This window comes from Muntiacus reevesi, chromosome 6 (assembly GCF_963930625.1).
Source record: "Muntiacus reevesi chromosome 6, mMunRee1.1, whole genome shotgun sequence".
In the NCBI taxonomy this organism is placed as follows: Eukaryota; Metazoa; Chordata; class Mammalia; order Artiodactyla; family Cervidae; genus Muntiacus; species Muntiacus reevesi.
The window spans coordinates 112,641,583-112,669,044 of NC_089254.1; the positions used below are offsets into that span (position 1 = coordinate 112,641,583).

A 27,462-nucleotide genomic window follows, 5' to 3' on the forward strand; every position below is an offset into this window, starting at 1 on the left:
AGGCATCAAATCCCATAAAAAGTTGCCAGGAGGCAAGAAAAAGAAGAAACAGTGACGTCACTGCCAGGGCCGGGAAAGCAGGCCGCAGCGGAGCGACCGTGAGCAGCGCCGAGGCTGCTGCGGGCTCGGCGTTCAGCCAGGGTCCTGGGGAGACTGCAGCTCAGACGCACCGGGAGGCCGGGCAGGCGGGTGACAGACACAACCGTGCGCGCAAGTGGGACGCCAGGCGCGCCAGTGCAGAGCGCGGGACCCAGGCTGCGGGGGCTGTTCTCGGCTGCAGCAGCGGGGAGCTGCCAATCAGGGGTCACAGCTCAGCCCGGCCGCGCAGGACCGCCTCTGCCGCCCATGCTGCCTTCCTGCGTTCCGCTGCCGTTCATTAGGGGATTTCTTCTCATTCTCTTTTAAGGAAATGTGACATTGTGTTAGATTTTTTATTTTTGCGTTTTTGTTTCTTGCTTTCGACATACAGCTCAATATATCAGGAGATTCTTGCCAGGAAGTAAATCCAAAGTTGTTTTTATGACAGCAAATTACGTGCCAACGAGTGACATTTACATGCTGAATTCTAATGAAGTGTCAGAAGTGAAATGCATTTTTAAAAAATTTAATACATGAGAGAACAATGTATCCACTCATGAAACAATGTTGCCAGCAGGAGACAAGAATAGTAAATAAAAGTGAACATCTTCTGTTCTTTAATGCATGTATTTATGTTACACAATTAAACCCCGTTTTCCCTTCTTCAAAAGGAGGCTCCTGACAGCCCTGACAGCCGCCACCCTCGCCGGGACCGGCCTGTGCTTCTGGGCGCGGCCGTGAAGCGGCGGGGCAGGGGAGACGCACCGCCCACGCTGCCCGCCGCGGCCGAGCCCACCGATGGCAGGGAGGTTGGATCCTGAGGTTTCCCACGCAAGAGGCTGAAAACACGACACCACCAACCCCCGGCAGAGAGAAGGATGACTTTCCCCGGGAACCAGCACGCACAGTGCAAGAACTGCAGGTCTGACCTGCAGCAGCCGAGCCTCACACCCAAGGGCGATGGGAGTCTGGACGGGAATCTGCCCCTAAGGCCTGGGGCGGCCGCCTCCAGCGGGCTGGCCCGGGAGGGGAGAGGCAGGGAGGGCGCAGAGAGCTGCAGCCTTAGCGGGCAGACCGGTCCAGGAAGAAACACAAGATCATTTCCAGAACGTGCTAGGATATGCAGTTTAGGAGCCCACAAGTATCCCCACGATGTTGCTTTTCAACTGAGCCTATAAAATTTTATTTCACGTCTACACCGCCGGGCTCACCGTGTCTCCAGTGCCTTGGAGACACGAGGAAACGCGATTTGCCGCCAGGTACTGCAGCTGGGCCCATCCAGGCACTCCAGCACGCCCTCTGGTGGCCCAGCAGCAGAAGCCGAAATGCTGTCCCCGCCAGGACCCCAAGCCCAGAACTGCTCCCTTCTGTGGGAGGCGCCCACGTGGCACCCAGGGCACTGAACGCGACCTGCTCAGGACTGGCAGGTGGGAGCTAACTTAGAAACAGGGTGCTCTCTGCTTTACTGAAAATGCATAACCAACCAGGGCCTACCGTGAAGCACAGGGAACTCTGCTCAGTGTTACGTGTCAGTCTGGATGGAAGGAGGTTTCATGGAGGATGGATCATGTATATGTCTGGCTGAGTCCCTTTGCCATTTACCTGAAATTGTTACAACATTGGTAATCGGCTATACCTCAACACAAAATTGTTGCTTAGTCGTTCAGTCGTGTCTGACTCTTTGTGACCCCACTGACTGCAGCACGCCAGGCTTCCCTGTCCTTCATTATCTCCCAGGGATTGCTCAGACTCATGTCCATTGAGCCAGTGATACCATCCAACCATCTCGGCCTCTGTCGTCCCCTTCTTCTCCCGCCTTCAATCTTTCCCAGGGTCTTTTCCAATGAGTCGGCTCTTCGCATCAGATGGCCAAAGTATTGGAGCTTCAGCTTCAATATCAGTCCTTCCAAAGACTATTCAGGATTGATTTCCTTTAGGACTGACTGGTTGGATCACCATGCAGTCCAAGGGACTCTCAAGAGTCTTCTCCAACACCACAGTTCAAAAGCACCAATTCTTCACTGCTCAACTTTCTTTGTAGTCCAACTCTCACATCCATGCATGACCACTGGAAAAACCATAGCTTTGACTAGACAGACCTTTGTCGGCAAAGTAATGTCTCTGCTTTTTAATATGCTGCCTAGGTTTGTCATAGCTTTTCTTCCAAGGAGCAAGCGTCTTTTAATTTCATGGCTGCAATCACCATCTGCAGTGATTTTGGAGCCCAAGAAACTGGAAAGTTTAAAAAAAAACAGGTATGTTCTTGGGGAGAGAGAGGAGTTCCACAGAAGGAATGGGTGTCCAAGGAGGGCTGAGTTGGGCTCAGGGAAGAAGGTGGATTCTGTTCCAGGCCCCGAGGGTGCATCCTGTCTGTCCCGTCACTGGTGGTCACAGGGAGCCTCTAGACAGGCTCCTTTGAGGCACGGCCATCCTCATCTGTCAGTGAGTCGACCTGCATCATCATCGTCACCACCACTGATGTAAGGAAAGAACTAGAACATACCTGTATCCTGTGAGAAATGGTTGCTCTTCTGGCATTAGAGTTGATGTACAGAGCTAACCAACTTAGCAGAAACTTTGTAATAGTTCCCACTAGAAAAAAAAAGGTGGGTATGAACTGGTTGATTCATGCATGCTAAGTCACTTCAGCCGTGTCCAACTCTTTGTGACAGTATGGACTGTAGCCCACCAGGCTCCTCTGTCCTTGGAATTTTCCAGGCAAGAATACTGGAGTGAGTTGGCATGCCCTCCTCCAGGCTATCTTCCTGACCTAGGGATCGAACCTGCGTCTCCTACATTGGCAGTGGGGATCCCCTGGAGAAGGGACAGGCTACCCACTCCAGTATTCTTAGGCTTCCCTGGTGATGGTAAAGAATCTGCCTGCAATGCAGAGACCTGGGTTTGATCCGTAGGTGGGGAGGATCCCCTGGAGAAAGGAATAGACCCACTCCAGTATTCTTAGGCTTCCCTGGTGATGGTAAAGCATCTGCCTGCAATGTGGAGACCTGGGTTTGATCCCTAGGTTGGGAGGATCCCCTGGAGAAGGGAACAGACGCACTCCAGTGTTCCTGCCTGGAGAATCCCATGGACAGAGGGGCCTGGCAGGTTAGTCCACTGGGTCACAGCCGGGCACAGCTGGGCGACTGCCACTCACCCTGCCACTCACTCCCTCTTTGCCACTAGTGCCACCTGGGAGGCCTGTGAACTGGGTAAGAGCTCCATAAATTGGAAAGTGAAGTGAAGTCGCTCAGTCGTGTCTGACTCTTCACGACCCCAAGGACAGTAGCCTGCACCAGGCTCCTCTGTCCATGGGATTTTCTAGGCAAGAGTACTGGAGTGGGTTGCCATTTCCTTCTCCAGCAGAGTATCAAATAAATAATAGTTAACATTTGGAAATACTTTTACATTTATAAACTGGTTTAAAATATTTTACTTGATGTCATGGTGTGACCATCACGATGGCCCTGTTTGATGTCCACATTCACCCGATGAAGAAACTGCACCTCTAGGAGCTTTAGTAACTCCCCACCGACCCTAGCCTCACCAGCCACACCTGCTGCTCGGGGACAGTCAATTACAAAGCTAAATGTCCTCTTACTGTAAGATCTGATATTTATCCAAAGGAGTTGAAAAGTGTTGTCCGCACAAAACCCTGCGCACAGACGTTTATAGCAGCTTTATTCACCATTGCCAGTGGTTGGGAGCAGTCAAGATGTCTTTCAGTGGGTCAGCTGAAAAACTGGTCCATTCAGACAACTGAATGTCATTCAGTGCTAAAAATAAGTGAGCTATCAAGCCATGAAAAGTAATTGGAGGAACTTCAGAGCACAGGCCTAGGTGAAGGAAGCCAGTCTGAAAAGGTTACATACTGCTTGATCCCAGCTATGTGACGTTCTGGAAGCAGCAGAGGGGGGAGTGTCTTCCAGGATGGGGGGGTGGGGGGATGGGTGCAGGGGAGTGATGACCAGGTGGGCACGGGGCCCCTTACGGCAGCGAGCTTTCCCCACCCAGACCCGTAGGGCGCTGCATGACATCACACGTCCTGCACACAACACGCAGGACAAAGTTAAGCCTAAAGTGAGCTGCGGGTGCTCACGGATCTTAACACAGCAATACCAATCCAGATGCCGCCCCACGGCCAGAGGACCTTTCCAGGGGGGGCAGGTATGCAAACTCCACGCATTCTGCCCAACCTTTCTGTAAATCTAAAACTGCTCTCAACAAGGACAGCAGGCATTTAAACACGTACGTCCCTGCCTGTCTGCCTCCTCCATGAAGCACCCTCCGTGTGCCTCAGATTCCCTCTGGGAGGAGTCCAGAGTGTGAGCCCGCGATCAGACTGCTTGCACACCGGGCCCTGGGTTAGTGCTCGGGAGGTGCTGGACGCGGGTGTGGACACACCCTGACCCGGCCAAGGCACGGAGCCCTCCAGCCTGCTCTGCAGGGAAGGCACCCGTCCTCTCCTGAGGAACCTTGACCCCAGGTGGTGGTCCTGGGACCCTCCCTGCCGGGGACACAGCGTCTCGCCCGCGTCTGGACGGTCGCGACGGCCCTGAGAGCGGAGCGGGCGGAAGAACTGTGTGTGGGCCCCTCTGCGGCAGCAGGAACACCGGTGGGCGTGCAGCTGGGGCCAGAGAGAAGCAGGACAAATGGAACGGGGCCAGGCTGGGCCTACCAACCGGGCCCAGAGCGCGGCCGGCAGCCGGCAGCCCCGACACTCTGCGCCGCTGGCCCACAGAGTCAGGGACACCGAGCCTCCATGAAGTGAGGTGGACACGCCGCACCTCCTCATGCGACAGGCTCACAGTAGGCCTGCCAAGGACCCCGGGGGCCAGGGTCACGAGCAGCCTCCCACGAGAGCTCAGCGAGGCTCTGCAGGTCAGGGAGGCACTGGGCGCGGTGTGCCCCATCCGGGCCCCGGGTGCGCTTGGGGGAGGCGTGGCCAGGGGGGTCACTCAGCACTGAGGGGAAGCATGTGGCCGCCTCGGAGTGCTGGCCACGAGAGGGGGTACGCAGACCTGGGGCTTCGTAGCCGCTGCAGTGTTCCCCGAGTGGGCAGGACGGCCTTCCGCCAGCGCCCAGGGCCTGCCCGGCAGGAGAGCCCTGCGTCCACCAAGTCAGCAGAACAGTCACGGCCCCTTCTGCACTTTCCAGATGGAGGAATTCCACCTCATGCATCAGAGCCCGGGAATGGCGGGGCGGGGACTGGGGAATAGCAGGTCAGTGTGGGTGATGGGGGCCCTGGAGGAAAGGCCCTGCTACACAAGCCGATCCCATCCTTCCGTCTGCCCCCAGGCCCCCCGGAGGACCTGAGGCCTCTGACCAGGAAAGGACATCAGCAGACTCCAGTGACCACTGCTCCGGCCCTCAGCTGACACTAACGCCGGGGCACCCCGGACGTCACAGCGTCCACCAGACGCCCTGGGGCTTACGGGGCCATGGTCAGGGTCGTCCTGGGCTTGCTCCCGGTCCAGAACGCTCGCGCTCAGCGGCTGCCAGGGCGCCCCCTGTTCCCTGACCTGTGGGGTGAGGGTCGTCGAGGTGGAAGGGCACCCAAACTGCCCCACTCAACACCACCCGCCACGACGTCCACGGACAAACTCGCTGACCAGAGGCAGCACCTATCCGAAGGGGGTTGGCAGGGGTGGGTGCTGCCACCACGGAGGGCTGATGATCCCCCAGCACAACGCCGTCTGCAGACGGCGGGCCCTGGAGGTCAGCGGCTGGAGCTCCAGGACGGGACCCACCTGAGGCCCGGCTGCTGCCGCCTGGAGGTTTCTCTGCCGAGAGGAGCGATGACCAGAGGCGACCCGCTCTCCCCTCGCCAGGCCAGTGACTAACTCCTACCAGCACTCCAGCCCCTGGCATCCTCTGGGGCTCAGGGGCTCTCACCCCGTTTCCTCCCTCGAGACTCATGCAGGGGACATGGGGACACCGAGGACATGGGGCTGGAGGCAGCCACGGGCGCATCTCCACAGATCTACACGGGTACACGGGCACAGTCCACAGCCCTGGGCCCACACCCACAAGTAAGGCGCCTGTGTCCAGAGGGTCAGCAGCAGATAGGACAGCCTGGGCGGCCACGGCAGGTGAACCCATGGTGCAGACCCTTGCGGTCTGCGCGTGGACGCACGACACCTTCTGGAGAAGACTCCCCTCCGCTGTAGGAGCTGCTCTCGGCCTGCTCCTGGGCCTCAGCTGAGACCACGCGCGCCTGACCACTGGCTCTGAGGAGCCAGGCGCCTGGGCTGGGACACAGGGACTGGGGTTTCGGCAGTGCGGTCATCTTCTGGGGCACATGGCCAGCCGTCCACCCTCACTGACCCGCAGCACCGGCCACAGCTGCCAGGACGGCCCCCAGCCCAGGAGGGACCCAGGCCGCCTGCCCCTTGCCCGTCCCTGGCTGGCGGACCCGCCCTTTTCCTCCCGCCTCAGCACCCGGGAGGACGCGGATGGCCGGGCCCGCCCACCTGTGCGGGAGAGCTTCTGCAGGGTGGCCGTCAGGTGCTGCAGAACCCCCGGCGACACTTCATAGCGGAGCACATCCACGGCCGGAAACTCCTGACACCGTCCGAACACTCCGTCTGCGAGAAGGGAGGCAGAGAAGAGAGACTGTGAGGGGGGAGACGGGACAGACGGGCGGACAGCCCCGGCCGAGCCCGAGGCACAGCTCCGAGCAGCTGCCAGGATCAGAAGCCCTTGGAATGGAATGAGTGTGTGGTGTGTTAGCCGCTCAGTCATGTCCAACTCTTTGTGACCCCATGGGATGTTTCCCACCAGGCCCCTCCATCCGTGTGATTTTCTGGGCAAGGATGCTGGAGTGCATTGCTATTCCCTCCTCCAGGGGATCTTCCTGACCCAGGGATCAAACCTGGGTCTCCTGCATTGCAGGCGGATTCTTTACCATCTGGGCCACGAGGGAAGCCTAATGGAAAGGATGGCTTTAAACAAAAAGCAGCTCATCATGAAAACCACAAACACAAAGGTGAGTCCAGTGTGGCGTGGCTTCCAGGCTGCCTTCCAGCTCTCCCTCCCACCCCTACCCCCCGCCTTCCTGTCATCTTGCGCCTGAGACCGTCACACTTGTGATGTGAAGCTTTGCTTCTCACTGTCCGGTGACCACAAAGTCGACATCACTCAGGGCTGGTTTCCAGGGGAGAAACAGGACCCCCAGGGGCAGAAGCACTGGTTTGCAGGAGGTGCTGGCGGTGGGGCCACTAGGCAGTGGGGCTACTTCAGGGGCCTCCTGAGAACGCGGAGGGGAAGGGTGGCTTCGGGAAGAGTGAGATGTTAGTGGGGCCCCATTTATCCTGCTCTGTCCCGTTTGTCTCAAATGGCAGACTCTGCTCCTCAACATCTTTTCAAACCGCACCTTCTAATTAATTTAGGCCCTAATTAGCCCTTATTTGGGAATTGTTCACTTTGAGACGAGCTTCCTGTGGGGGTTCAAACGTTCAAATCGCGGCCTCGGGTGCGAAAGGCTGATTCAGGGCCCAGGCCTCACACGGGGTGCGTCTGCGCCGGCTGCGGGCCAAGGCCCCCCCATTGTTCGCAGTCTCACTGCGGAGCGCAGCAGAGGACAGCCTTTCACATGCAGCCCGTCTAATTACCAGGAGCACGCTGCCAGGCCGGACTGGCGCGTGAGTGCTGGCCGGGCGCTACGTGTGCTTACGCCGAGATGCCCCACAGGAGCGGCAGAACGTCAACTGAAGTATTGCAAGCGTCCCCTGGATTTCTGGGGCCTCTGCGAAGCCCGGAGGATCCAGGCGGCAACCTGCCCAGCTGCCCGACAGGCCGCGGAGCTCAACCTTCTGCCTCCACCCTGGGACCGGGGGCACTGCCCCTCTTCTGAGCACTGCTAAAAGCAGCCCGCCTGCCACCAGTGGCTGGGGGCCCTGCTGTCCCTGAGGGAGGGCCTCGCCCCCACTGTCGCCCAGCGGCATGGACAGTCTGTGCGGCTGGACCTCAGCACGTGTCCACGTTCTCTGCTCTGTTCCCTGCAAAGAACCCCACTCGGTGCCTGGGGTGGCGCTGGGGAGAAGTGAGAACTCCAGAACACACACAACTTCATTTCACTCTCTGAACCCAAATACCCTGAAGCAGGGAGTGGAAGGAGCGTTAGGATGCATCTGCCCCACTCCTTACAGAGGAGAAAGGCAACTGTTGGCCTGAAGCGCGGGGAGGGGTCGGCAGTCAGCCGCCAGCAGCTAAGACCCTGGGTTGCCATGCCTCCAAGGCCCGCCTGAGGCCCACAGGAAGCACCCCACCACTCAGGCTGGCAAGGAGGAAAACACGCAAAGACATTTCCCATATGCTTTGGAACAACCCTTGTAAGTCACTTCCGGTCTGCAGTGTAATGGAACCATTCTTTAAATTTGGTCTGTGGCAGACAGTGTTGTAAACATATCCTAAGAAAAACATTAATTAGATTTCCTTGAAACGTTTCTTTTAAATTTATATTTAGAATCGAGAGCCAGACATCCTGGAATGTGTAGTCAAGTGGGCCTTAGGAAGCATCACTACGAACAAACCTAGTGGAGGTGATGGAATTCCGGTTGAGCTATTTCAAATCCTGAAACATGATGCTGTGAAAGTGCTGCACTCAATATGCCAGCAAATTTGGAAAACTCAGCAGTGGCCACAGGACTGGAAAAGGTCAATTTTCATTCCAGTCCCTAAGAAAGGCAGTGCCAAAGAATGCTCAAACTACCGCACAATTGCACTCATCTCACACGCTAGCAAAGTAATGCTCAAAATTATCCAAGCCAGGCTTCAGCAATACATGAACCGTGAACTTCCAGATGTTCAAGCTAGTTTTAGAAAAGGCAGAGGAACCAGAGACCAAATTGCCAACATCTGCTGGATCATCGAAAAAGCAAGAGAGTTCCAGAAAAACATCTATTTCCGCTTTATTGACCACACCAAAGCCTTCGACTGTATGGATCACAATAAACTGTGGGAAATTCTTAAAGAGATGGGAATACCAGACCACCTGACCTGCCTCTTGAGAAATCTATATGCAGGTCAGGAAGCAACAGTTAGAACTGGACATGGAACAACAGACTGGTTCCAAATAGGAAAAGGAGTACGTCAAGGCTGTATATTATCACCCTGCTTATTTAACTTATATGCAGAGAACATCAAGAGAAACACTGGACTGGAAGAAGCACAAGCTGGAATCAAGATTGCTGGGAGAAACATCAATAACCTCAGACATGCAGACGACACCACCCTTATGGCAGAAAGTGAAGAGGAACTAAAAAGCCTCTTGATGAAAGTGAAAGAGGAGAGTGAAAAAGTTGGCTTAAAGCTCAACATTCAGAAAACTAAGATCATGGCATCTGGTCCCATCACCTCATGGGAAATAGATGGGGAGACAGTGGAAACAGTGTCAGACTTTATTTTTGGGGGGTTCCAAAATCACTGCAGATGGTGACTGCAGCCATGAGATTAAAAGACGCTTACTCCTTGGAAGGAAAGTTATGAACCTAGACAGCATATTAAAGAGCAGAGACATTACTTTGCTGACAAAGGTCCATCTGGTCAAGGCTGTGGTTTTTCCAGTGCTCAAGTATGGATATGAGAGTTGGACTGTGAGGAAAGCTGAGTGCTGAAGATTTGATGCTTTTGAACTGTGGTGTTGAAGAAGACTCTTGAGAGTCCCTTGGACTGCAAGGAGATCCAACCAGTCCATCCTAAAGATCAGTTCTGAGTGTTCACTGGAAGGACTGATGCTGAAGCTGAAACTCCAATACTTTGGTCACCTGATGTGAAGAGCTGACTCATTGGAAAAGACCCTGATGCTGGGAGGGATTGGGGGCAGGAGGAGAAGGGGACGACAGAGGATGAGATGGCTGGATGGCATCACTGATTCGATGAACTTGAGTTTGAGTAAACTCCGGGTGTTGGTGATGGACAGGGAGGCCTGGCATGCTGTGATTCATGGGGTCAGACACGACTGAGCGACTGAACTGAACAGAACATAATATGTAATACGGTTTGTGCTTTTAGAATTACTTTTAGCTAAAAACTGAATTGTTTGAAAGTCAACCGTAGATTCTCTTTGCCGCTAGACTATAGCCATGCTGATGAGGTAGAGACACTGTCCCCCAGTGGATCGTCTTAATCAGTGAACTTTATTTCTCAGAGCAGTCTGGGTTCTCAGCAAAATTAGGAGGAGGGTACACAGCTTTCCCGTCAACCTCCTGCCCCCATGCAGGCACAGCCTACTCCCTTTCAGCCTTCCTATCAAACAGAACCTTTGTTATGACCGATGAACCCCCACACGTCGCTGTGTACAGAGCCACGGGGTGTGTGAGGGTTTGCTCTCGGCACTGACCAGGCCTCGGGCCTGGACACAGGTGGAGTGGCGTGTGACTGCACAGCTCCACACAGTAGCCCCGCTGCCTTCTGCGTCCTCTGATTCCCACTATTCACCCCCGCGCTTCCCTCGCCCCGGCAACCAGTGATTTTCCACTGTCTCTGTAAGCTTGCCTTTCCCAGAGCGTCACGTGGCTGGGATCACACAGTGCTTGGTCTTTCCGGGCTGGCTCCTCCCACTCAGTAATATTCACGTGCGTTTCCTCCACGTCTGCTCGAGGACTGACAGCTCGTTTCTCATTAGCGCTGAACAATATCGCATCATCTGGATGGACCAGCGCCTGTTCCCTCCGTCACCTACCAGAGGGCCTCTCGGTTGTGGCACAGCCTGGGTGGTTATGAACACAGCTGCCTGAAGCGTCCGTGTGCAGGTTTCGTGTGGACACGCCGTCAGGCCCTTGGGGTGAGTGCCAAGGCGCGCAGCTGCTGACCACGCCATACGAGCATCTTTGGTTCCGTAATCAGTCACCAAACCTTCGCGCAAAGTGGCCTTGCCACTTTGCACCTCCGCCAGCAAGCCTGAGCAGTCCCGTGGCTCCGCACCCCTCAGCGTTCCGAGTCGTCACTGTCTGGCTTCGGGCTGTCCTACTAGGCGCGCAGCGCTGCGTCATTGCTGTCTCACCCGGTGCATTTTCAATGACGAAATCCATCTTTATCACCATATTTAAAGGTAAATGTGTATGTGCATGTGTATGCGTGTTGTATGTCTACATGTGTGTTTATGCATATATGTGTATATGCATACGTGTGTAGGTGTATGTATGTGAGTTTGTGTATATGTATATACGTATTGTGTGTGTGTATATGTCTACCTAATGTATGTATGTGTATATACGTGTCTACTGTGTGTGCATATTTTATGAGTATGTGTATAATGTGTGTCATCAATATAAATATCAATAACATCAATAACCTCAGATGTGCAGATGTGCAGATGACACCACCCTTATGGCAGAAAATGAAGTACTAAAGAACCTCTTGATGAAAGTGAAAGACGAGGTGAAAAAGCTGACTTAAAACTCAACATTCAAAAAACTAAGATCATGGCATCCAGTCCCATCACTTCATGGCAAATAGTTGGGGAAACAATGGAAACAGCGACAGACTTTATTTTCTTGGGCTCCAAAATCACTGTAGATGGTGACTGTAGCCATGAAATTTAAAAATGCTTGTTCCTTGGAAGAAAAGTTATGACAAAGCTAGACAGCACATTAAAAAGCAGAGACATTACTTTGCCAACAAAGGTCTGTCTAGTCAAGGCTATGGTTTTTCCAGTGGTCATGTATGGATGTGAGAGTTGGACTATAAAGAAAGTTGAGCACCAAAGAATTGATGCTTTTGAACTGTGTAAAATTGTAAAAATTGAACTGTGGTGTTGGAGAAGACTCTTGAGAGTCCCTTGAACTGCAAGGAGGCCAAACAGGTCAATCCTAAAGAAATCGACACTGAAAATCCACTGGAAGCACTGATGATGTAGCTGAACGTCCAATACTCTGGCCTCCTGATATGAAGAGCTGACTCGTTGGAAAAGACCCTGGTGCTGGGAAGGACTGAGGGCCAGAGAAGGGGACGACAGAGGGTGCGATCAGCGGCATCACAGAGTCAGTGGACACTAACTTGCACAAACTCTGGGAGATGGTGAGGGACAGGGAAGCCTGGCGTGCTGCAGTCCACGGGGTCACGGAGTCAGACTTGACTTGGTGACTGAACTACATCATGTGCGTGCACGTGTCTCCATGTGAATGTGTGTGTACATATATACACACACACAGCCTCCATCTTTTTATCTGCCAGAATCAGCAATAGAACAAGGAAGCTGCTTTTCCAACCTCTACACTCATCCCAGAAACAGAAGGCATGAACACGTCCGTCCCAGACACCTGGCCGCCCCCCACTCACTCCTCAACAAAGAGCCTCGGCACGCTCTTGCCCAGCTCCGCGGACGTGCGGGCTGCGCTCTCTGCAGCACGGCCGGCCTGTGTCCACGGCGAGTCTGTGAGGCCCTCCTGCTCTCACAGCGGACTCGTCCCATTCACACTGCCCTGCACTGCCCTGACCCCGGGATACAGCCTCGCCCTAATGCCCCGCTGGACAAACAGGCAGAAGAGCCACAGGACCGGCGCTCGGGGCAAAAGGACGGCACAGGCTCTCCTCTCGGGGCCTCTGGACTCAGGGGCACCCCTCCCACGAGAAGCACCCACCTCTAACTGGGATGTGGGAGACGGAGGATGAGCCTCGAGGACAGCACAGAGGGGCATCAGCTCCTCCACCCACAGGAGGCGGAGGGCCGGGGGATGGCACCCTCCACCCACGGGAGGCAGAGGGCCGGGGGATGGCACCCTCCACCCACGGGAGGCGGAGGGCCGGGGGATGGCACCCTCCACCCACGGGAGGCGGAGGACCGGGGGATGGCAGCTACAGAACAGGGCTGCCGGGGCCATGCAGGCTGGGGAGCGGGATGGACGGTCACTGGGGCCTGGGGCCAAGAGGGCAGAGCTCCGAGGGCAGAGTGAGCGGCGGGTCAGGTGGACGCGAGGGTGTGCGTGGAGTCTGGGGGGGGAGTTGGCTGTCCTCCAGGGGCGCAGGAGGCCCTGAGCTGGGGCCGCTTCATGCCAGGAGCCATGGGGCCGAAGGGAGCTGCCCGTGGGGGGTGGGGGGCTCAGCCGGGGTGGGGCAGTGGAGACGGAAGAGCTGGACAGACCCACCGCCTCTTCAGAGGTGAGCCCGCATCTACAGGGTGGGGGGCGTGCGGCCCAGAGAGGCTCTGGGGTCCAGCGCGTCTTCTGGGAGGAGGGGTCGCAGAGCACAGAGCGCGGGCACTGCCCAGGGGCTCCAGGGGAGCAAGGCTGCACCCCTCCAATGGGACCTCCCTGCAGAGTGACCACAACAACCACAGGTGCGGGCAAGGACTGCAGACCCCAAAGCTTGGGGAGCTCAGCGGAATTCTGAGGCCCTGCCCCCAGTCCGCTTTCCCTGCAGAGCAGCAGACTGGGCGCTGAGAGCAGGCGGGTCTACAGACAGGACCGGGAGGGACACTGAGGCCCCAGGGGCGAGGCGGCTGCCTCCCAGCTGGCCATGCACGCTGCCAGCGGTTCTCAGTGGCCAGGGCTCGTTTGGAGAGTCTGTCTAGCACTTGTCTAGAATGGGAGGCTGATCTCTTCCTCTGGAAAGGGAAGCATTGATAATTTTTTGCTGAATTTTTGACTGGAGCTGCGGGCCCCCTCACCGGGTGGCACAACTGTGTCTGTGCCCCCCACGCCGTGTCCTGAGCCCCACTAAAGGGCGAGGAGACAACGGCAGGAGCCAGGCCCCCACCTGGCCTTTCCGCCAGCCTGCTGGACAGCCCTGGGTGCATGGCCTCCCTTCTCTGTGCGCCAGTTCCTGAAACACAACTGCCAGATCAGACCTTTCGTAAGGTCTCTTCAGCTTGAGGGCTCTGGGCCCCAGTGCACACCCCGGGGCATGGGTGAGCCTCCAGCTGTTCTGAGAGCAGGACCTGCCCTGCTTCACCCCTTCCGAGTGGCAGCTCGCCCTGCCAGCACCCACTCATCCTGCACCGGGCCTTTCGCCCCACAGAGAGCCCAAGGCGGCACAGCAAGGCCTGTACGGGGCCGCCTTCCAGCAGCTGGCAGCCGCCTGCTTCCCCCCGCTCTGCAGGGAGGACGTCACATTTCAGCTCGGATGCACCAGGCTCCCGCAGCTCCGTGCTGCCCCTTCACTGTTGTCATTAGAGCAAAGCAGAACATAATCAAACACCATCACAGGAAACTCCCATCTGAAAGGCGACCAGAGTTCCAGTTCCCGCAGGCAGGCCTCGGAGGAAGCAGAGTCAGAAGTCAGACTCTGGACCTGCACCAGCCGTGCAGAGCAGTAAATGCAGCGATGGAGGCGGAGTTCCCCTCGTGTCTGAGCAGCCGGGTATCATACTAAGAAAGCTAAAGAACGGTTTCTCGCGGCCAAATTGCCTTTGCCTTTCCTACGTGGAATCCGATGGAATGACCAGGACAGAACGTTCCCGTGGACCAGCGGAAACACGCGGTGGTCATTCATGCTTGCAGTGCCGGCCAGGGGCCTGGCCTGGAGGAGCATCGCCGGTCCTCGGGGGTCTGGGGTTTGGATTTTGTTTGTTTCTGAAAATAACAGAAGAGAACCAAATGATGTGAACCTCTCCCACTCCTAAAATTCCACGATCTTGTACAAATGACCAGCAGACAAAAGGCAAGATTCAAGGGCAGAGGAGAGTGGAATGGACATGGGCCCCGTGGGCAGGGAGGCAGCTTCCTGATGCAGCAGCCAGCAGGTCTCATCCACACGAAAGGTGTTTACTGGAAGAAAGACAATGAAGAAGCGGGAACCAAACCACCGACCGCACCGGATCATCAAGCCTGGCTGCCCGCTCTCAGGGTCCTGATGGGGCCGAGTCTGTCCCCGGCCCGCCCTGCCGCTGTCTCTACCCGGCCTGGCTGACGTGTGGCCAGGCTGTGGGGTGTCAATGGTGCTCCCCCTGCAGGTCCCAGGAAGCCAGGCTCCTCCTGGCGGGGGCACCTGCCAAAGGCTGGCTCAAGGGCACGCAGCAAGCTTCCTTTGGGAGCTCAGGCCCCACCCAAGGCTCTGGGGCTGCCGGGTTTGTGGGTGTGCCGCGGGCCACAGAGAAGCAGCGGGGAAGGGAGGCGGTTTATCGCAGCAGCTGATCTTCCCATCAGCAGCCCTCCGCTCCAGCCCGTTGCCAGGTAACCAGGGCTCCTCTTATCAGCCTGGACCCTTCCATTGACTATTCCGACGAGAATAGAAAGGCCTGGTGCGGCGGGCCGTCAGCAGCGCCAAGCTGAAGGAGAACGGCACGTTGTGTGGGATCCCGGGAGCAGCAGCTGTCAGCTTCATCTTATCGGGACGCTGACAGTCACTCAGAAGCAGCCGTCCATCACCTGCTCTGCACCCACTCTTATTCCACCTCCCAGGGAGGGGGGAGGGAGGGGAGAGGGGTGATGGGAGGGGTAAGGGGACCTGTTCACACCAGCCTTATCGTCAGGGCCCCTCAGCTGGAGAGGGGGAGGGGAGGAGAGGGGTACGGGGGAGGGGAGGGGGAGGGGAGGGGAGAGTGGGGAGGGGGAGGGGAGAGTGGGGAGGGGGAGTGGAGGGGGAGGGTATGGGGGTGGGGGGGTGGGAGGGGGTGGGGACTTGTCCACAACCAGGCTTGTTGTCAGGCCCCTCAGCTGGGGGGGAGCGGGAGGAGAGGAAGGGGAGAGGAGGGGGGAGGGGGAGGCGAGGGGCCGAAACCCATCCACACCAGCCTTGTCGTCAGGGCCCTCCTCTCTTCTCTCCTCCCCCTCCCCTCTCCCCCCTCCCGGCCCCTCCATTCTCACAGGATGAGCGCAGCTCCTCAGAATGGCGGGCCCCGCCCGCTGAGTCACCCACAGCTGTGCCTTCGAGCCCAGGTGGGCCAGCTGAGCGCCGAGCAGCAGCCACGCGTGCTGACGATGACCGACTCCGAGCCTCCTGCCATGAAGTGCAGGGTCGGGGCCCCGCGGCCCTCTGCTCTGGCCCTCCATCGCTCGGCGAGCTCAGCGGGCGGCCGTGTGGGGGGCCCCACCCCTGCTCACTCACGTCCACCCAGCAGTCCAGGGCCTCTCTGCCCCGGAGCCCAGTCTGGGCCCCCGGATCTCTCTCCCAGGACCCCCTCTCCTGCCGCTCCCGGTGCCCAGTGAGTCCTACATTCCGGAACCATCCTTACCCATCTGTCCCCCTGCAGTACGGAAGGTGCGTCCTGCTCACCAGGATGCTTGGCCCGTGAAAGCTACTTAAGGAGAGCGCACCAACGTCTAACGCACGGCCTCAAGGAGATATCCGTACCTCCGTGGTCACCGCAGCCAGGAGGCCACTCAAGGGCCCACTGATGGCTGGGCATGTAAACGAAATGTCCACTCACGACCCAGCCTGAAAAAGGAAGGACACCCGACCCCTGCTACAACACGACTGAACCCCGAGGCCGTCAGGCTGAGCGACGTGAGCCGCACGCAGCGGGCGAGCACCGCGAGATGCCCCTTCCGCCAGCACCTTGCTGCGGCTCAGTCGCTGAGTCGTGTCTCAGTCTCTGTGACCCCTCGGCCTGCAGCACGCAGGCTCCTCTGCCCCCCACTACTTCCCGGAGTTTGCTCAGACTCATGTCCCCACGTCTCCTGCATCTCCTGCGTTGGCAGGCGGATTCTTTACCACTGTGCCATCTGAGAAGCACCTACAATGATCAAACTCACACAAGCCGAGCGGAGATGTGGTTCCCAGCGGCTGGGGTGGATGTCTCTGTGATGAGGAGAAAGGCTCTGTTTGGGAAGGTGAAGTGCTCTGGAGACCACGGTGGTGAAGGCTGCACAATAGTGCGAACGTGCTGAGGGCCACAGAACCATGCACCCAGGTTAAAACAAATGTAAGTTGTAAGTGCGCGTGCTATTTATGCGCGTGGATTTTTGCTATGTTAATGATACTGTACTGTGCATCTCATTTTTGTCACTAAACATCCTGCTTTCTTTTTTAATCTCTCGGCCGTGCTGTACGGCACGCGGGATCTTAGTTCCCAACCAGAGAACTGAACACATGCCCCCCACACTGGAAGCCCTGGAAATGCAGCGTCTTAACCACTGGGCTAAGAGGGAATCCTGGTAAATTTATGTCATGTATGTTTTACAATGATTTTTAAAGAGTGATAAATACTTGGCCAAAGAATGAGGAATGATGGACAGAGACGCTCTCCACGTGGAGACAGGCGATGCGGATGGGCCTGGAGACTCACCAGGCTGTGAACTGCAGATGGCAAGAAGTGACGGCGGGAGAGCTGCCCGGAGATCAGGAAGAAGCCTCGCTGGCCCAAGGCCGACAAGCCAGAGCCCAGGGCCCAGCGCCGTCCACGTGTGGGTCGGAACTTGTCAACTAAGCCCAAGAGCTCATAGAGACAAGGAAACAGCGCAGGACCCCAGGACTCAACTCGAAGCTGTCTTGGTTTCAATTTGGACAAAATGAGCTTTGGGGAGGGGGAGGGGTGCGTTTTTTTAAACTGTAGATTTTTAAAAACAACTTCATTTGGTTTCCTGTTGGCAAAGAGATGTCCAGTGAGGCTGACTGCTGGTCTGGCCCCTGCCAGCCCCTGGATGAACCTGATGGAGAGCCAGCGAGACGCAGGGGCCTCATCCTGACACAGTCAATAACAGTCACTGTCCTCACACGGCCTTCACGGTTTCCATCAGAAGGACCGGTTTCAGCAACTCTCTATGATGTTTTCTCAAAGAGTAAAAATAATAATCCCTGTAAGCCAACAAGCATGGTCCTTACTGACTGCACCGCCGCCATGGCCACTGAGAATCGAGCGCTCAGAGGAGCTGACAAACGCTAATAGGCAGGGGCGCACACATGTACGGCAAATGGAAGGATAATGAAAGTAATTTATCTGAAAATTAAAATATGATTAAGAATGGCAGTCCCTGCAAGAGCCCAGGTGCCTGAGGAGAGGGGTGTGCAGCCAGCCTCATTAGCTCAGGTCTGGAGGAAACCACCTTCCTCTCTGACAGCTTCAATGCCAAGGCCCGCACTCACAGACGTCCTCTGGAAACCGACACGTGGGGCAGACGCAGAGGCGGGGCCTCACTAACAGAGTCGCCCAGACGGGGGCCCGGGCCCCAGCGTCCACCACACCCAGGACGCCCTGGGCACCGCTGACCGAGCCTTCACCAAGTGTGGGCTTAGTTTTCAGCCTCTGAGACCACGGGAGCCACGGGGGACACACAGCAGGCTCTTGAGACGCTGCAACGTGGAGCCGCGGGATCTCAGCACCGGCTCTGCAGCCAGCCGGAGCCGGCCGGGGGAGTCGACCAGCTGACCTTCCGGGTGGGCCCCACGGTGGGCGTGGATGTGAAGGACCCTGTGTCCCCAGTGGCCCCACGGATGAGCCCACACGGGCCTTGGGAAGGTGGCGCCCAGGCCTGCCCTGCCCACGGCCACTCACCCGGGGCTCTGGGCAGGCTCGGGCCTCCCGGGTGTCTTGACGGCTGTGCCCGGCGTGGCGGAGGCGGAGGTGCAGAGCACTCCCGGCTGGTCTGTGCGGCCGCCTGGCCTCCTGAGCGTCGCCCCGCAGGAATGCCGATCTCACTCCCGGCTCCCCCTCGCCCACGGCTGCTTTCTCTCCTCGCGCGTCCTGTGCGCCGTCTGAGCCTGACCTTTCCTCTGATGCAACCAAGACCCAGCCTCAGAGTGGAGAGCTGACAACATCTCCACCTGCCATCACCAAGCGTCAGAGCACCGTGCGGCCAGGCCGCGGGGCCAGACGGCCAGAGGAGGACTGGCACGGAGAGCACACACACACACACACTCAACTAACACACACTCGCATATACACTCACATATACACACACACATGCACGCACACACATATACATACACTCACGTAGAATCACACACACTCACAGATACATACACACATGCACACACACTCAGCTCACACACTCACATATACATACACACATGTGCGCACACACACAAACTCACACTCACATATACATACACACATGCACACACACATACACCCCCACACACATATATACTCACATATACATACACACATGTACATGCACACACTCAACTCACACTCTCATATACACTCACATATACATATACACATGCACACACACATATACACACATATACACTCACACATAGAATCACATGCACTCACATATACATACACACATGTGCACACACACTCACATATACATACACATATACACTGACACACATATACACTCACACATACACACACAACTCACACACACTCATGTATACACTCACATATACATACACACATGCACACACACACACATACACTCACACACACTCACATATACACTCATATATGTGCACACACACATATGCACTCACATACATACCCACACACACTCACACATGTACACACGCGCATGCACACATATACACCCACACACACATACACACACATATACACTCACATGTGGACTCATACACTCACACATATACATACACACATGCACACATACACACACATATACACCCACACACACATACATACATATACACTCACACAGACACATATACACATAACACACTCACACACACACACACACATATACATACACACATACACACACACTCACACATATACACCCACACTCATACACTCACTCACATGCACACTCACACACATTCACACATACACATACACACACAGACACATATACACATAACACACACTCACACACATACACACACACATACACTCACACACATACCCACACACTCAGACATGTACACACATGTACACACATACTCTCACACATATACACACATACACTCACAGTTACCCATACATACAGATATACTGACACATACACACACACACTCACATGTACACACAGACACAGAAACTTTTTTCTTGGCCTGTAATGAAGGAGGCACAAATGACAGCAAAGACAGGCTTTGCCCAAAGGGCTGGCAAAGGCTTTGAGGGCTGACAGTCTGGCTCCTGGCATGTGGTAAGTGTGACAGGTTTGTCAAGTTCAAAACTAATGTGGGAAGCGTGTAGATGGGACACACCCGTTTTGAATTACAATTTTGTCAAAAAGTTATAAACTGCTGACAGCGCTCTCTAAGGTGCCCGGCGTCCTCAGAGAGCTGATCTTGCCAAACACCCGCAGGCACGTGCTGTGTCTGGGGGGCCCCTGCTGACTCCAGGGCAGCGCGGCCACAACCAGGCTCCGCAGTTAACCCGCGGGTGAGTTGGGAACAGAACCCCAGCTTCTCCCCTGCTTGTCACTACGTCATGGCCAAAGCAACAGGGCAAGAACCGGTACTTCTGATCAATTTTTCTAAACTCCTGAAGTCTAAAAGAATATTTAAATTATCATATTGTGACTGCATGAGATATTCAGGGGCTCAGTGCGTAGAGAATATTCAGTTAGTTAAGAAAAAATCCTTTTAATTCTATAGAAAAATAATACACATTTGCAAAATGCGAGACGTTGTTTTTGCATTCCTGCCCTAATTTTCTACAGAAAGTATTTGTATTTTTTTTAATGTTCACAGAAATGAAAGGAATAAATTTCCATAGCCTGGGTCTACACAGTTTTTTGTGCGTGAAAAAGCCGTGGACTGTCTTCCTCCGACCACAAGCGGCGTGGTATTTACTCTCCAGGGTAGTGGTGCGGAGTGAAGCGTGCAGTGGGGGGAGGGGGGCCGCCAGAAGCCCGTGCCCGTCCAGGGCCCCGGCGTGGACCCCGGCGTGCGGCCTGGCGTGCGGCCCCGGCGTGCGCCCCGGCGTGGGCCCCGGCGTGCGCCCTGGCGTGGGCCACACATGCCCACGAGCACAAGCACGACAGGAAGCGGCAGGACACACGTGAACCACCGCGCGCGCAGCTCTCCCGGCGGGTCGGCGGTAATGGGAGGTCGCCATGGCAACCTGAACAGGAGCAGCACCTCCGGCGTTCCCCGCGCAGCACCAGAGCCAGAGCAGAGGCTTGGCGACTGGCACTCAATGCTGTTTGAAGGACGGGAGGCCACACGGTTACGGGCAGCTCTCTTGCCCCGTTTGGGGGCCTGGCTCAAGGAATGCTACCGCTAAATCAATCATCACTCCCAGCTGGGCGGCGGCCGGCTCCGAGGTTTGTCCCATTACCTCCCCATAGATCCGAACCTGCTGCTGCCTAACTAATTTCTGCCTTCAGGGTTTGCGGGTGGAAAAAACCCTGAAGATAACTAAGGACTTGCAAAGAGAGGAGGGTGAAGTCATCCCTCTCCCAGCCTCTGGTGGATGGTCCTGCTGCAGCGGTGCAAACCCACCAAGGCTGCAAAGACCTGTCCTCTTCCCTCGGACTTGAAAAGGTTCACACAGGGGTCGGGGAACCGACTCCGCTCAGAAAGGCAAGTTCATCCAGAAGGTGGGGAGGAGCCCGTGCAGAGGCCGTGGGGAACTCAGGTCTGGTTTCTCTGCCCCAGGGTCCATGTGAGAATGATGATTTTAGAACAAAAACGCATGGGACAAAGGTGAAGAAAGGGGAGGTGGGTTGTGAGCGCTACTTTACAACCCAGCATCCGAGAACCAAGCCCTCAACACCTGGCCAGCAGGCAGGGGGCAGGAGCAGGATGGAAGAGTTTCCTAAACCCCACATTACAGTCCTTACATGCAACTTTTTTGAATTACAAAGAATCAAATGAACTATTAAAATTAAAGAGTCTTGATAAAGCATGCCATTGTAAGACAAAAGTTAAAAATATACACTATATGTAACTATGCTTAAAAACTGAAAATCTGGGCAAATCATTATTTTCTTGGTAAACAAATACCGGATTTGACTCAGAAAGCAGTTGAAAAATTCCTGAAACATATTCCTTATAAATTCCTTAAAAATTCCTGAAAAATTCCTTATAAACATATAAGCATGGAAGAAAATTTTTTTAAGTTAAAAATATATAAGGAATTGCCATTTCAGAAATGTCATGGGAAAAATGTACAGCTGGATTTACAAAAGGCAGAGCGACCAGAGATCAAACTGCCAACATCTGTTGGATCACAGAAAAAAAGCAAGGGAACTCCAGAAAAACATCTACTTCTGATTCCTTCACCCTGGTGGCTCAGATGGAAAAGAATCCGCCTGCAATGCAGGAGAACTGGGGTTCAATCCCTGAGTTGGGAAGATCTCAGGAGGAAGGAATGGCTACTCACCCCAGCATTCTTGCCTGGAGAATTCCATGGACAGAGGAGCCTGGCGGGCTGCAGTCCATGGGGTCGCAAACAGTCACACCCTACTGAATGAGTAACACACACCAAAGCCTTTGGCTGTGTGGATCAAAAGGAACTGGAAAATTCCTCAAGATATGGAAATACTGTACCTGTCTCTGAGAAACCTGTATGCAGGTCAAGAAGCAACAGTTAGAACCAGACATGGAACAACCATCTGGTTCAAAACTGGGAAAGGAGTATGTCAAGGCTGCTTGTTTATTTAACTTCTATGCAGAGTACATCATGTGAAATGCTGGACTCGGTGAATCACAAGCTGGAATCAAGATTGCCGGGAAAAATATCAACAACCTCAGATATGCAGATGATACCACTTTATTGGCAGAAAGTGAAGAGGAACTAAAGAGCCTCTTGATGAAGGTGAAAGAGAAGAGTGAAAAAGTGGGGTTAAAACTCAACATTCAGAAAACTAAGATCATGGCATCTGATCCCATCACTTCATGCAAATAGATGGGGGAAAAGTGGAAACAGTGACAGACTTTATTTTTTTGGGCTCCACAATCACTGTGGATGGTGACTGCAGCCATGAAATTAAAAGACACTTGCTTTTTGGAAGAAAAGTTATGACACAGCAGGCATATAAATAACATCACTCCTACCAACAAAACAGAAACCTGAGGTTTAAATACAAGCATCTTGCGAAGCCCACTCCCAGCCGTGCAGAGCGCCCAGGATGACACAGGGAGGCTGGGCCCAGTGCGTGCTCTAGTTCTTCTTAATTACACAGACTTAGAGACACTGACCATCCTGCAGGAGATTCAAGAGACGACTTTAAACCTGTCAGAGTGTCAGAACGTTAAGTTGAAGTTCAAAAGCCAAGGTAACACTCCAGAGTCATCAAGGCAGAAGGCAGGGGAAGACGGAATCGACAGCCAGAAGCCAGAGCCTGAGCCCGGGGAAGGGGCAGTGAGGGGCCCGGGCGGCAGGCCAGGCCGAGGCGGGCACAGGGCTCACCAGCCCGGGTCCCCGCTGCCGGGAACGTGCAGAGGCCCTGACAAGAGTGGGCAGTAACGCTTCCTCAGTGCTTTGACGTAGGAGAGATACCGTGACCCAGAAGGGCTGAGCACAAAGACGGAACCGTCCTGGCCAGAAGCCCTCATCTGCAAAGGCTCCCTACTTTGCGCTGTGCCTTTTCACTAAGGACTTTGAACACTTTGGGAGAAAGAACGTTTTGAATTGAGAATGTCTGTGCTCTTACAATAACAGACCTCGCAGACACTGCGCTCTGAGCACTCCCTCGCGGGACCCTGTGTCCCCAGCACTGACCAGCCTCAAATGTCCCACACGGTGGCCAGGGGCGCCGCCTGCCTCGCCGCCTGCTCTCCTCACCCACCCCCGTGGGACACGCCTGTGTGCACTGACAGCCCCCAGGGCGGCGTGGCAGGCGGAGGAGGAAGACCACGAAGGTCTGCATCATCACGCCTTCCACAGCGAGCAGTCCGCGGCTTCGGAGGGCCCCAGGCCACCGGGAGCAGGAAGGGCCTCCCGGCCGCACGCACTGGAGATGGTGCTGGGAGGGGCCCGGCTGCAGGGCCCCTCAGACACCATCAGGGCCCCACAGACACCATCAGGGCCCCTCAGACACCATCAGGGCCCCTCAGACACCATCAGGGTCCGCTGCCCGGGGTCCGCTGCCCAGGGTCCGCTGCCCAGGGTCCGCTCAGATGTGTCCTTGAGATGGCGCTGGGAGGGGCCCGACTGCAGGACCCGCGGGCAGCAGAGACCGCGACTCCGGAAGCAGCAGCAGCGGTGCCACCTCAAGGCTGCCCCCAAGCTGTAGTCTGCGGGGCGGGGGGGCTCCGGCATGCGGAGGTTTCTCCCCTGAGACCGAGAAGCTCACCCACAGGCTCTGGGTCTCAGAGGCCGCCCCCGAGGGGCCGTCAGCCCCCGAGGGCTCCTGGGCAAAGAGAACAACCTCCACCTCGTCCAAAATCACCGCAAACTCTGTAGGTTTAAAAGACGTTTCACTTAAAGAAAAATGATGATATTCAACTCAGGCACGTGCCTGCATGCACGAGGCATCAAAGGCACAGCCCTGAAGCGACGGTCCTCGGGGGACAAGCGACGAGCCGTTCAGGCCCGAGCAGAGCTCACGGGAAGGCCCCACCGGACTCGGGCGCCCGCATGGGCGAACCTCCTCCGAGCTTCCTGTCCGTAGTCCCAGTGCCCTGGGGACGCTGAGTGGTAACGAGCAGATGACTCGTCCCTTCTGGCAGCACGGACCGGAACCTGAACCCCCTCTTGGAGGCCTCCACTCTTCGAGTCCCGTGTAACAAAAGTCACTTTGATGTCAGGTCCTGGGAGCAACTCAGGAGACTAGAACTCCAGCCAGTTCTGTTTCATCCGTTATAATTAAAACAAGAGGCCCAGGGAAATCTTCTTAATTGTGGTCATGAAAATTTGCTCTGATGGAAGTTCAGCTTTGAAGGGATTTAAAAGTTAACACAAAACTACCACAGTAGCATTGACTTTGTTTTTATTTCTTGTGGCGTCACAGCCAACAAGAGCTGTTTGCAGTAATCAAATTCAAAGACCCAAATTCACCTGGGCAAACATACAGCATTCTAGTTAGCTGAAAGTCAGATAACTGAGACCATAACATCATTTTTCTCAGTGATTAGAATGCCAATCACTTCCTCTTTAGATTCCAAGTTTGGGAAAACATTCTTTTTGATTCAGGCCACGCTGAGCAAACCGAGAGTGGTCCCCACGGTGCTGGGGTGACGCCGAGATCCCCAGCTCCCCTGGAGGCCTGTCAGCCTGCCCCCCTTCCTCGTGCTTGTGCCCAAGACAGGCAGGCGCGGGGTTATGGCTCCTCTTAATTGAAGAAAACTTGAGGCCGTTCTCCTGAAAACCCAAATCACTTGTTCCTGTCAAAGTCTGTTCCCAAAGTCCAGTGCACTTTGAGCGGTCCAGGTCGTGAGCCTCTGCCCCCGGACTGGACGGAGGCTCTGCCTGCACTTGCCGGGTGGGGCGGCGGGCCCTGCTCCGAGGGGTCTGGGCCTGCATGGCTCTCTGTTCCCAGGGCAACCCCTCCTTCCAGCTCATCCTTTCCCATCTGGTGGGACAACCACCCAGGGCCCCTCAGACACCATCAGGGTCCACTGCCGAGGATCCACTGCCCAGAGTCTGCTCAGATGTGTCCTTGAGATGCAGTCTAGCCTGGGCCCTGGAGCAAACGCTCCCTCGGGCTCAGGACTTACCGTCACCTCCTGCCCAGGATCCAGGAGGTGGTGCCCGTCCACCCCGGGGGCTGAGCCTCAGGCGGTGGGAACCACACGTGCAGCCGCTGCCAGGTCTCCACAGCAGGATGTGCTTCAGGGGGGTGTGCTTCAGGGGGTGTGTTTCACGGGGATTACACACACGCGACTGGTAGAGCCAGAGGCCAGCCTGGAGACCAGATGCTCCAGGTCTCCACAGCAGGATGTGCTTCAGGGGGGTGTGCTTCAGGGGGACTACACACACGCGACTGGTAGAGCCAGAGGCCAGCCTGGAGACCAGATGCTCGCAACGTGCTGTTCTGGGCTCCCTCATCTGCAGCCCCTACGTCCCCCCAGCTGGCTGACACTTCATTACGGTTTTACGAGTGTGTTTTATTCCCCCCCAACAATATCCAGTACTAAACCGATCACAAAAATCCCATAATGGGTTCTTCCGGGACGGCCACCTCCACCCTGGCCCTGCCCTCCTCCCGGGTGTTGGTGTCGGCCTGCGTGCACAGAGAACGCGGCTCCCACGTGTTCGTCATGCTCCCCCAAGCCAAGCAGGTGGGGATCGTGTCCATCGGTGAGCAGTCTGCGCTTCACACACACAAGCAAGTCCACGTCTTCATTCCTGGCAAGAAGCACGGCCTGAGGCTCCCCCGACGCCTGGTCCCCCGACACTCGACACAGACCGGCTGGCCTAGGACGTAACCCACATCTGACACTCACTCTGGAGTCAGGGCAGACCCCCAGGTCACAGCTCTGCCCCACGAGGCCGCGCGGCTTCAGGTGCCAGCCCCAGTCCCAGCTACAAAGCAGGGTCCCCACAACCCCCTCTGACCCCCACCCCTGCCACAGGGTTGGTAACTTGCCCACACGGCCCATGGACTCAGGAGCACTCTGCTCACGGTCGTTAGTGGTTTTATCATAAAGGACACAACTCGGAGACCACTGGGGGAGGGGGGCGCAGCAGGTGTGGGGAGGGGCGGGGGTCCGCGCCCTCCGTGCCCAGCTCCCAGCCCTGCTCGTGGCCTAAAGGTCTCTGAGTCGCAGTCCTTTGTGTGGTTTATGGAGGTTCCATCACAGAGGTGTGACTGTGATCAACTCACCGGCCATCGGCAGCCCCTCTGCTCCCTGGGGGCCCCGGCGGGTGGGGGGCACTGAGTCCCAGCCCTCAGTCCATGCCTGGTCTTTCTGGGGAGCAGCCCCACCCTGCCCCCATCCCGGGCCCCAGACATCAGCGCACAAGAGCTCTTACTGGTCCCTTGGAGACTCCCGGGTTTCAGGAGCCGCGAGCTGGGGACCAGGGGTAAGACAGACACCCTGCAGCCCGGGGCCCACATGGGGTCTCACCCTGATCTTCACTCCGGTTCTGACAAACCACGATGCGCGTCCGCACAGACGCGCTTGGTAACACTTGCTTTGGTAAAAGCAGACTACAGCTCGCAAGATCCTGCCAAACTCAGCATCACTCCAACCCCGGCGCTGGGCTCGGCCGCGGTGGGTCCCCACGGAGAGGTGGCCCAGGGGACACAGAGCCTGAGGGCAGGGCCTCAATCCAACAGGAGAAGAAACAGCTGACGGTGACGCCGCCCACACACGGGCCAGAAACTGCCGGAACACAAAGGGACTGCAGGCAATGCCGGCCTGGCCCACGCTCAGTTAGCGACGCCTAACGAGTAAAACCCAGCAGACGACTTTTCATGAGGTTGTTTCTAGAATCAGTGCACACACGAGGAGACTTGTGGATGACACATGGCTGCATTCATTGACCACGAGAAGTGAAACCTGAGCCCTTGGCTACAGAACTCCGCTTCTTGGACTTGAAGCTCCTCGGCGCAAGTCCGTCAGGAGAGAGACTGGGGGGCGGTCTCTGTCACTGAGCGGGGAAGGGCGGCCCGCGGCCCCACCAGACGCGGGAGCAAACGTGAACAACCGCAGCGCTGCTTCTGAACCGGTGAACAAACACTCCGCTCGGCGAGTAAGTTCAAA

The 27,462-nt window shown here is 56.0% G+C and overlaps 1 protein-coding gene across 2 annotated transcripts in view; it reads right to left on the reverse strand.

The window, feature by feature from the left end:
• The window catches only part of PTPRN2 (protein tyrosine phosphatase receptor type N2), a 601,207-nt gene that overhangs the window by 456,012 nt on the left and 117,733 nt on the right, over positions 1–27,462 (reverse strand). For both annotated transcript variants that reach the window (XM_065938706.1, XM_065938705.1), the window contains exon 3: positions 6,549–6,662. In XM_065938706.1, the coding sequence (XP_065794778.1) occupies positions 6,549–6,662 (114 nt within the window). The remainder of the gene's footprint in view (positions 1–6,548; positions 6,663–27,462) is intronic.